The sequence below is a fragment of the Cupressus sempervirens genome, chromosome 1 (assembly GCF_028749045.1).
Source record: "Cupressus sempervirens isolate cs-2001-9-10 chromosome 1, ASM2874904v1, whole genome shotgun sequence".
In the NCBI taxonomy this organism is placed as follows: Eukaryota; Viridiplantae; Streptophyta; class Pinopsida; order Cupressales; family Cupressaceae; genus Cupressus; species Cupressus sempervirens.
In genome coordinates this window covers 862,184,286-862,196,162 of record NC_143118.1, presented here as the reverse complement: position 1 = coordinate 862,196,162, position 11,877 = coordinate 862,184,286, and the positions used below count along the sequence as shown (strand labels likewise).

General features: G+C 37.0%; 1 protein-coding gene across 2 annotated transcripts; it reads left to right on the top strand.

Annotated features, from left to right (window-relative positions):
• The first annotated feature begins 2,380 nt into the window (after positions 1-2,380).
• On the top strand, positions 2,381-11,656 carry LOC149580573 (kinesin-like protein KIN-14Q). 2 transcript variants are annotated; one of them, XM_089792019.1, is made up of 19 exons: positions 2,381-2,794; positions 4,306-4,469; positions 4,834-4,977; positions 5,600-5,929; positions 6,082-6,141; positions 6,340-6,408; positions 6,562-6,765; positions 6,862-6,943; positions 7,067-7,162; positions 7,251-7,430; positions 7,515-7,621; positions 8,072-8,250; positions 8,363-8,527; positions 8,762-9,015; positions 9,098-9,261; positions 9,586-9,783; positions 9,893-10,575; positions 10,812-10,981; positions 11,181-11,656. In XM_089792019.1, exons 1-19 carry the CDS (start codon positions 2,623-2,625, stop codon positions 11,291-11,293), a joined length of 3,534 nt encoding a protein of 1,177 aa, XP_089648145.1. In that variant the 5' UTR covers positions 2,381-2,622; the 3' UTR covers positions 11,294-11,656. The 2 variants fall into 2 exon arrangements, with proteins under 2 accessions (XP_089648145.1, XP_089648153.1); XM_089792027.1 differs by having other exon boundaries at positions 9,899-10,575; positions 11,181-11,397.
• The last annotated feature ends 221 nt before the right edge of the window (positions 11,657-11,877 follow it).

Genomic DNA, 11,877 nt, shown 5'->3' with positions numbered 1-11,877 from the left:
ATGCCTCATGTGTTTATGCAATAAAAATTAATGTACTTGTAGAGCAATAATGATAAACATTGAATATAACAATCGTCTGTATCATAATCAAATTGACAACCAAAAAATGAGTATGGGGAGCTTTATAAGGATCTACCTTTCTACGTAAATGTTCTTTTCATTTATTTATTTTGATAGGAAACATGTTGGCATACATAGACACTGGCACATCTACCTTTATATAGCAGTAGAAAATTATAACAATATGATGAAAATATGCATAGACTAACAAATCTTATGCATGCGGCCTACCTATGTATGTCCATGGATGTCATGTGTATGCAATGGTGATTATGTGCCTAGAATGTGCTTGCACTTATTTGCTAAGCTCATTTCAACCATCACATTTGGTTCCTTTCAATGACTTTGATGAACCTCTTTCCAAAAGTGTGAACTTTTTCAACACTCCCTTCTTGGAACCACCACTTATCACTGTCTTACTTGATATTCCACCATTCACATAAACCAAAGACATGCTCCATGAGGGTCATATCTTTTGTAGCTCTTGCTATTCCCACCTCTCACCTAGTTCTTCATTCTAGCTTTCTTAGGATCCTTCAACCTAACACGATTGATGTGCAGGTTTCATACCAATCATCTAAGTGCAAGTACAAACATGGCTCTATTCCTACTATTTGCCACAAGAAATCTATTATTCCTTCACTTTCACTTGTGTTATCTTCTACTAGTCTTGTAGTCAAAGATGCTCCTCCTTAAGACTTTGTTAGTGCCTCTCTTCTAGACACCAAAACAACCCTTATATTCTTCAATAGACTTTAGTAATCAAACACTACTATCCTAAGAAGTGTATGCAAACCATATTCACAAAATTGTTGACACATGATTCACAATAACTTTTGGATGAAAATATCAAGGCAACTTCATCCTTGTCTTGTTGAACGTGAGATACATTGTACCACCTCACCCATTGCTCCTCCATGAGCTTAACCTTCTTCATCCTAGGATCAAGATAAAGAGAAGAAAGACTTGTTGGAGGTGATTGAATAGAGTAATATTGTTCAAGTATTTAGGTTGGAGTTTGCTTGATTGTTTGTCTTGTAGGTTTTTGGATAGAAGAGAGAAAATATTTTGTTAATTCCTCTATTTGTCTCATCATTCTCCTCTATATCATATATTGATTTATTGTTTACCCTAGGGATAATGCAAAGTGTTGAGGTAGTTAGGCCTCTTCCATGTAGTGCCAAGTTTTTATTTATTTAATGTACCCCTCAATTCCTTATTCTTGTAGTTCTAATGTATTAGGAGACATGATTTTGATCATCTACAATTTATAGATCTTTAGATGGAATTTTTCTATCATAATCTCAAAATGCTTCCTATGTGATCAACTATTATTTTTTATATTAATAAAAGGAAAACAAGGGTTTTGTCTTCTTAAAGAAAATAGTGTGGGGAGGTAGATCAATCATCATAAACCCATCATAGACAACACATTAATAGTTGATTAACATCAAAACCAACAAGAAAACCTTAGCAATATAATATTACAAACTACTATAAGTCTTTACCGAATAATATTTTGAACTTCTAAACATAACAACATGAACAATAAAACCAAAGCAAGCACAAGCCATCCTAAGGCTAGCTGACATAATGGCTCGAGTCTTCATGAAGGAATTCCCTTCTTTTTCTACATCCTTTCCCAAGACCTTTTTTTGCACATGGCACAAACTACGCATACCCCTCAAGGTAAATTTCGAAATGCTTATCATTTTCTTTTCCATCGACTTGATCTTTTTCTTCAAAATTTCAATTTCTCCTGCCATGTTTTTGCACTCCTTGCAACACCCTTAGCACTTCACTAGTTGTTTTCATCCTCTAACATGATATCCTTAGTGAAATCCACATGTTTAGTTCTAATATTATCTTAAACATACATTGAACTATCATTAATAGACTTTCCCAAGCTTTCCCAAATCTCCTCCTCCTGTAGCAATTTCCACCCTTCCCTCCTTCCTCCAAAGGCTTGTGCAAAGTTGACCCAAGACCAAAATGTGAGATAGAATTAGTGACAATGTTATTTCTTTTAGACTTCCTCATTGACCACTCCTGTTTTTAAACTCTCGTAAATTATCAATTAGTCAAAAGCAAAGTACTTTACCCTCCTTGATTAGTAATTATAAAAAACAAAATACAAATTACCCTGAAACCGTTTTCCCAAATATTCCACAACTGTTATGACCATTTAGGAAAAGCTTTACAGCGCCAAAACATGTACTCTATTACGTGGCTGAGGCACGGGACCGAACCTGAGGTATGGGAAATCTATGGTTTCCGAGCCTGAGGTCCGATTAAAACACGACTGACTGAACCGATACAGAGAGCTCACGGCGATAAAAAGATTATTATTTGAGCTCAAAGAATGCTCTAAATATTCAATTTTCGCACAAAAGCGCTGTTTTTGGCAGGCTTATCGTTCTCGTCTACTCATGGCGAACAGATCGCTGGTTATTTCGTCAAAAACTGTTCAGAAATGAGCTTTGAATCGAAATGAATGTGAAGGAGTCCCCTTTTTGATGTTTTATTGAGTAAAAAGAGAGGATTTCAAATTTTCTGCGTTCCATGGCGTTAGAAAATCAACTTTCATTCAGTTTTACGGGGAATTCGAGTTTTCCTGAGAAAAATTGTGGAAATTCGAGGAAATTGAACGGTCAAGAGGCGTTTAATGGCGAAGAAGCGACGCAGAGCAGGCCGAGCTATGCAGCGCTGGCTTCCAGGAAGGCCGAGGAAGCAGGTGATTTGAGGAAAGAAGATTTAACTATTTTACAGATGAAATATTTAATATCTGCAATGTTTGATTTCTGTTTCCAAGATGCGGTAAAGTGCTTGTAATCTGAATGCTATCTTTGCAGTGTTGTATGTTTGTGATGGTCTTCTTTTAGCAGTGTTGAATGTTTGGGAGTGTCATACGGAAAAACTGCCAAGAGATTCGCCTATTGATAAGTTTTGTTCTCGTCTTGGAATCTCGATAAACTAGTACGTTTTATGCAGCATCTCGTAAAGACGTTTGACATCTGTTACAATATGAAGATGCGCCTAATCGGCTAGAAGAGAGGTCGTGGTGATAGAAAATTGAGCTCCTATGGTATCTGTATGGAACCGCAGGACTTATGAAAACTATGTTTTGTTTTTGGGTTTATCTGGAGACTTGCAATATATCCAAGACGTGTAAAAACTTTCCGATTGAAATGCGTCTAATCTGTTGAGAAGGATGATGCGAATTTTATGATATTGTAAAAAGCCTTTCAACAGGATGTGATTAATTAAAATCGATTAGGCTGTTTGAAGAGAATATGTGGATTTACGGTAATGTAAGAGGTTAAGAATCGAAGATTTCAGAATTCCTGCAGTGCGCGTAAAATTCCATACTTTCGTTTGCCTAAACAAACTTTTTAAAGTCTATCTGGGCGATTTTTGCTTGACAGATGATGAATGTCTTTAACGAAGTTACTCTGATTCCCAGTTGTTGACCAAGATGCAATCACTTCTTTTTGAAATGCCTGGAAACTGTAAGAAAAATGTGATGTCATTAAATGCTTCAAATCTATTCCTGAAGAAGATGCAATAACTTTCAGCTGAAACGCTTGTAGTCTGTTCTAAAAGAAAAAGCAGTGAATTTCTTCTGAAATGTCTGTGATATGTCAAAAAAGATTGAAATAAACGCTTCTGTACTGTTCAAAATGTTGGCAGTTGTAGCGAAGTTTTGGGCTTATAGTGCAGAGCGCTGAAAAACGAATTATTTTATAAAATGATTGTAACTTCTGAACAGCGGGGGCAATGTTTTATTTTCTAAAAACGTTTTAGAGCACCGGATATTTGTTAACGACAGACGCAGCATTAAAGCCAACATGCTTAAAAATAATTTATCAGCGCATGAGCCTCTTGAACTTTAGTGGTTATGCGTATTAGTTTAAGAAAACCCCTTCACGGGGTTTTAAATGTACATCTTAAGCCAGATTCGACCTTCAAGATAGATTTTTCGCAGTTTATCTATGTACTTTTTAAGTAATTCTCCCATTTCATTGTGTACTTAGATTTACAGCCAGATTTTATCTTCGATGGTTGAATTTCCGTAGTTTCTGAGATTTCTCCTAATTGGATAGATACTCTTATTATCAGGATTCGATTTTTAAGATTTGGATTTTTGCAGCTTATTCGTATACGCTATAAGCAAATGCCTGCTTCCATTGAGTAATTTCAGCTCTTACATTCCTCTGTGGTTGTACTTGCATGTGCATGTTGCAGCTTCCAGAAGGTATCAAGCTGCAGCATGGCTACGAGAAATGGTGGACGTAGCCGCGGATTCACTGCCAAACGAACCAACTGAAGAAGAATTTATGGTGGGACTACACAACGGTCTTATTCTTTGCAATTTGCTTAACACGGTTAATCCTGGGGCTGTACCTAAGGTATGCAGCAAAACAATGCCAACATAATTTCCCATGTACGAGGGATTTGGATTTCTGCAGTTATAAGTTTTTGTTCATATGTGTCTACATTCAAATCTTCAGTCGATTCAAGGTTCCTCCTTTTGTTTAGAGATAGATTTAATGCAAATCGTAAAATATGCTTAAAGCGTGATATAAATGACATAAAATGTGCCGAAATCTTGTGTAATTCCTAGTCTATTTTACTCCATCGGCCATCAAATATATCTTACAGAGTCTGGAGGACACAAATTAAAAGCTTCCGTTATAATTATATTTCCATGGAATCTTCTTATATATCTGGATTCCGCCTGAGTTATGTTCATTTTGCTTGAGGTTGTGACAGGTGGTGGAAAATCCGGCACCTTCAGTCCCTTGTCTGGATGGAGCAGCCTTGTCTGCAATTCAGTACTTCGAGAATGTGAGGAACTTCCTTGTTGCAGTTGAAGAAATGCAGTTGCCAACCTTTGAGGCTTCTGATTTGGAACAGGTTTGTGTTCTACTGTATTGTTGCAGTTTCAGATTTCATGACTATTATCACTTGCAGGAAGGTTCAATATTCAAATTCCACAGTTGTATTAAGTCGGGATCATTTTTTTCCAAAGCCAAATTGTGCCCTTACATCAAGGATTCTTTGAAAGCCAGTTCCTCGGCCTCAACTTAACGTGGAGGACGATCTCTGTCAAATTTCAAAAGTGGATCAACATTGTGATAATTGTCCTGGCTATTAGTGATACTGTTAGACCACAAATAGTAAAATATATTCTGTCTACGGCACTCAAGGATATTCCATTGTCATTTGCAAGCTATATATGTGTTTAAGAGCCCCAAGTTCTGAAGCGAGTTCTGTATGTAACTTAAAAACAAAATGCTGTCCTATTTGGTATCTTGGATTTCCACGTTTCTCCCCAACAATACTTTATGTAGCGTTGAAAGTAAGACTTCATATTTTATTGCAGAATGTATCCAAAAGCATCAGAGGGCCAAAATTATGTTTCTTGATTCTACTCAATAATAGTTCAGTGAAAATATTATTTTTTCTTATCTAAATTTCTATATGAATGCTTCATCTTGTATCACTATCTTACTTTACCAAGTGTATGACTTTTCAGGGAGGGTCATCTATTAAAGTGGTGGATTGTGTTTTAGGCCTGAAATCCTACTACGACTGGAAGCAAACAGGAGCACATGGCCTTCTAAAATATGGTGTTAATGTGAAGTTTCCGGATGGAATAAAGCTTCCCATCAAGGGACCTGGGAAAAACTCCGAGTTAATGAATGATTTAACTTTGAAGGGCAATCAGGGGCAACTCAAGCAACAGGATATGCTTGGAAACAATGTTACAAGCGCTCTGTTAGATTACCTCAGAATCAAATTCCCTGAAGCATTTTTGGCAAAGGACTATGCAAACAAGGATCTCTCTATGAATTGCAATGGAACAGTAAGTAGACTATAATTATTACCGATTTCATTTTCTGTACAAGTTATTTTTCATTGATATTCTAATTCTGTCAAAAGAGTTGTATGCAAATTGAGAAAGTCAATAGGTCCAGGCAGATTAATTGCTCAACTTAACAGTATCCATCATTGCAGGCACTCACCAATTTACTTCTCAAAATTCTTTCTGACAAAAAGGCTGAAGAATTGCCTATGGTAAGCCTTCGAATCTACTGTTTATTTGGCTCCTTACTCAATGCTTGTCATAAATGTAAGGATGGATATCTCATATTTTGGTTGTTGATGATAGGAGACTTGTCTAAACAGGCATTATGGTTTGTCAAGCATCTGTTCAGCTTTTTTGTTGTTTTCTTGTGGTCTTGTCAGTCTTGAAATTTCTGATTGTCCATCCAGCTTGTAGAATCTATGTTGACTAAAGTCATGGAGGAGTTTGAGCGGCGGCTTGCCACCCAAGGGGAGCAGGTGATGCTTCAAGTTCAATGTCCAGAAGTCTTTCTGATTTCATAAAATCTTTTCACTTGTTGGCACTCGAACTCTAAGTGCTACATTAAGAACAATAATTAGAAATATGTAGTTCAAGAAAAAGTTTATAATCTATACTTGTCCTTTTTACAGTTAAGCATGGTTCTGAAGGACCTTCTAAAATGTGATGACGATCCACTACTAAAGTCATATTTTTTGGGAGCAAAACAAGGCATCCATGAAGATGCTAGAGTACAGAATGCAAAACAGTTTTCTCATCTGTCAAGTGAAGTCAATCATTATACAAATGCTAACCCAAAGCAGCAACTACAATATGACGTTGCAAGAGAAATCGAGGTATATTGACAGAAATGAACATATATTGTTTTCAACAAAATATTTATTATGCATTAAAGCCGCATTAGTCTTCTTCATAAACCATAAATCTCACAGGAACTGAAGTACACACTCTACACCACAAAGGAAGGCATCAAAACGCTGCAACTAAAATGGACAGAAGAATTGGGAAATCTTGGTAACTTGATACTACTCTTTGCTGAAGGATGCCACAATTGCAACAATTTTTTACTTTCTTCTTGAGGAATTTGGTGCCTTCCATAATAGAACATGTATCCCTCTGTCGAATGTCATGTTTCAGGGATCCATCTTCAAGGGCTTGTGCAAGCAGCTGAAGGTTACCACAATGTTCTAGAAGAAAATAGACAACTTTATAATCAAGTGCAAGATCTAAAGGGTATTTATCTGTTAAAATAATCAATCTTATTGAGGTTAAATATATGAGTGCCATGTTTTATCCTCCTGATTTTTCCTTTCTGAATTAGGTAGCATAAGAGTCTATTGCCGAATCAGGCCTTTCTTGCCTGGACAGGGGGGCTGTCAAACTACAGTGGATTTTGTTGGAGAAAATGGCACTCTCATGATTGTTAATCCTGCTAAGCAAGGCAAGGAAGCACGCAAGACATTTAATTTCAATAAAGTGTTTGGCACCTCTGCCACTCAAGGTAATTCACCACAATAATGTAGCTCTTTTGCTTTATGAGACACATAGGCATGTCCTAATTGTCGTTTAACATGTCAATGCACAGAGGAAATTTTCTTGGATACACAACCTCTAATACGATCTGTCCTGGATGGCTACAATGTTTGCATTTTTGCTTATGGACAAACTGGCTCTGGAAAGACATTTACAATGGTGGGTCACATTATTTGTACTGTCTGTATGATTAATTGAAGCCTTTATTGTCATAACATAATTAAAAAGTATACTTGTGTGAGTATAAAGAAGAAACAAACCAAAATAGGAGAATATTAACAGATAGACTTGTAATCATTCAGGGTGTAAAAATTAAGAGATTTGATAATGAGAAATCTTGGATACATGAACTGTTCCATGTTTCACCACAGTACTATTCTAGCCATGGAATTCACATAAGCTATTGTGATTTCCGTATCATTTGCTACATATCAACAATGCTGCCCTCGTAGGTAATACAGTGCAGTAGTGACAAGCATTGCCATATCTGCACTGTTTTAAGAAAAAAGTAATCTTCACAAATGTTGTCACTCACAATATATGATGAATGCTGAGTTGGGTTCATTACCAAAGCTATTCTTCCACTGATTCATCTATTTTTCTTTTCAGAGTGGTCCTCAAGTAATTACAGAGGAGAATTGGGGTGTGAACTATAGAGCATTGAATGATTTATTTGAAATCTCAAAAAACAGGAAAAATGTGTTTGAATATCAAGTAGGAGTTCAAATGATAGAGATATACAATGAGCAAGTGAGAGATCTGCTTGCTACAGATGGTTCTAGTCGGAGATATCCTTTTGTTGTATAAGCCTATTAACATTCCCTTCAAGTTTCTTGTTTCCATATTCAAACAATAATTGCCTGATTCTTAAAATTGAAGGAATCCTTGACTCCATGGAACACTAGAAATTCGGAACAATTCTCAGCAAAATGGACTCAATGTGCCTGATGCAAGTTTAATACCAGTTGAGTCTACATTTGATGTGATCAACCTTATGAACATTGGACAGAAGAACCGTGTTGTTGGAGCAACTGCTTTGAATGACCGTAGTAGTCGATCACACAGGTAAGTCAACTCTGCTTTTTCAGTACGTAGTCCCACCAATCGTTGCATTCACGTAGATGATGGTAGTTTTCGCATTTATTCTCCACAATTTTTTTGTCTTTATAGTATTTCTGTGTTCGTCTCCATGGATTATCTTTGAATACTTCTTCAATAGCTTTCTCTACTTAGATTTTTTCCTTCCATATAAACATTAGAATTTGAAGCAAAGGAACCAACAACAAGAATGGTTTGTAGTGTTTTGACAGTGCATGTACAAGGAACAGATTTGGCCACTGGATCAATCCTTCGAGGATGCCTTCATTTGGTGGACCTTGCTGGAAGTGAAAGGGTTGACAAATCTGAAGCTACAGGAGACCGATTGAAGGAAGCCCAACACATCAACAAATCACTTTCAGCCTTGGGAGATGTGATTTCTGCACTTGCACAAAAGAACTCTCATGTTCCCTACAGAAATAGCAAGCTAACACAGTTGCTTCAGGATTCCTTAGGTCACAATCCTCTTTTCTTCTATTGATTGTTGCAAATTGTATTTATTATTCAGGAGACTGATTTTGAGTATCTTTTCATTAGGGGGGCAGGCGAAAACTCTTATGTTTGTGCACATAAGTCCAGAAGCAGAGTCTTATGGAGAGACATTAAGTACTCTAAAATTTGCGGAGCGAGTAGCCACTGTTGAACTTGGTGCAGCTCGTTCTAATAGAGAGAGTGCTGAAGTTCGGGAGCTCAAGGAACAGGTCTGCTACTATTTTTTCCCCAATTTGTACTGGTTGAAAGGTCACAATATTGTTACCGTATATAAATCTAAAACTCAGAACTAGTTTGGATGTATTCCTTTTACTACAAAGGGCATGTTCAAGCCAGTAAAAATTACCATCTTTATAGAATAGCAATGCATTGTGTCAATGGATTTGATGAGATTTTCAGATCAATAAGTGAACAAGATTTTGGTTCATTGGTGTTATAATTCCCCAACAAACTGTCCTTCAGTCTAGATAACCTTTGAGTTTGCTCTTTACTGTAATTTAAATAGAAGTTGATGTCAATATGGAAAACTGCAGATTTACAATTTGAAGATACAATTAGCCAAGAAGGAATCTGAAGGAGAGCAACCTCAGAGCTTGAGAAGCTCAAGAAATAGTACAGAAAGACAACGCATGAAGGTTGGCGCATCACCGTTGCAATTGCAGCGACATATCAGAGACTCTCAAGCACAGTCAAATAGGAGACAGCCAACAGAAGAGGTTGGAAATATTGAGGTAAATGCAGAAATCTACACGTCCATCTGATATATATACTGACACACTTTTTATATCGTTCTGTTTAAACTATAAAAGTAAGAAGGCTGAGATATTTGTATGAAAAAAGTCTCAGGGTAGGAGCATTTCTTCAGGAAGGCAAAGGAAACCCATCTATAATAGGGACCTTACAGGAGAGGAACTTGATGCAAATTATCCCCGGCTAGTGTGCCGGCCATCTCCAGAAAGAAGACCATTGTCTGCTGACAGAAGATCATTGTCTGCTGAAAGAAGATCACTCTCTGCTGATCGTGGGAATCACACAAGGAGTAGAATTAAACATGATATCTTAGAAGAGCAAGAAGCAAGAAAATGGCAAGACAAGGTGATGGTAAATAGACATTTAACCATCCACAGTGCAGCTTCACGAAATGATGCCATGAGGGAAGCTTGTGAATTGGCAAAGCAAGACAGCATTTCTGATATGTTCTACCAGAAGTATTATACGAATCCAAGGAAGATCTTTCCCGAGAGAGAAGACATCCAATTTTTGATGGAGCAAAATGAAGCACATATAGTCAAAAGGAATAAACTTGAGGTCAAAGGGAGGCAAGAAACACAGGTAAGAAGAACTCCACCAGGAACAACAGATGAATCAGACATAGATGTGTACAGAACAAGTGATTGTTCTGAGACAGATTTATGGCAATTTAAGGAGCTTAATCTGAGTGACATAGCCTCAATACAACATGTCCCAAGGATTAGAAAGACTCCACAAGCCTCTACAAGGAGTTCTCAACCTGTGGAGAGAAGGTAAACATAATGCATATTCCTACATTCTATGAATAAGCTTCTGAAGTAGATGCACTCAATCTTGGTAGAGCCATTCCTTCTCAGAAATGTTTGTTTATTTGTTAGTATGTTGATCTGTTTACAACTTGTATCCTTTTGTTTCTACTATTTTTATCTGGAAGAAGAGTGGTGTCTAAATTCATGTTATTGTCTAATTAATTTGCCTACCTCATTTGCGACCACTTTTTCACTTGCAGAAGTCCAAGCCAAGCCAAAAGCCCTGCCTCAGCAAGCAGGTTGTACAATGGCAATGGACAACTGAAAGCTCGATCAGTGAGGCAATCAGTTGCTAGCTTGCCTTCTGGGGGAATGGAATCAAAGCGGATTTCACCAGGAGGAAAATTCACATTCGAAGGCAGGGTTGCCAGTAAGTAACCCATGAACTGTACATTCCAATGAATTCTAAATATGCTGGATACTGAATGCTCAGGGCAAGGGAAAGAAGCTTTACAGAAGAAAATTATGGGTGGGTCTAAAAATTACACATTGATTGTTCTCAATTGGACTCCAAAACCAGTTCTGATGATTACCGGCTACTATTTTTATTTTGATTCTATGTTCATCAGTTTCACCTGAAGGATCATCTGTCGAGAATTGTGCAAAGACAACTTTTTACAGGCAGCCATTTGATACTCAGATTGGAGAGGCATCATCCACACCATCAAGAAGATGGCATTGAGTACTATTGCCAGTATTGCTGTATTATTTATTATATTTTTTCAATTATTGTTTTGGTGTAATATTTATTTAATCAAAAGAAAGCTAATAGCATTGATTAGCCTATCCTAGATATTGGATGGAAGAGTGGAAAAACTGTTAATTAATTTCCATGCTTGTTGTGTGGTGTATATAAGTTGAGCAGTGCACACGAATGTGATGCTCTTAACACCAACGGGTTATGGTCTTATAGAGGTCCTTTTCGAATATCTTATATAGAATTTTTTTAGGGTCAGCATCTCATCCTATATGTCTTTGAGATTTGGAGTTGTATATACCTATCAGCTTCAGCCTTAAGCAATAAAAACCTGAAATTTTTAGCTTTCTTGTTTGGTTCGTAAAAATTTCAGGGAATTTGATCTTTCTCTTTCACTTAGTTTCTTTACCACCCCCATTTATACTCTTCAGAATTTTGATTTTCCTATGGGTCTGTATATAGACCTGGGTAATCTATATTTCAATGGGGTTTACGGTACAATGATGAAGTTGTTTGGCTGAGCTGCTGTGCAGCCTACCAATATTTTAGGGCTCCATTGAGCAGAATGC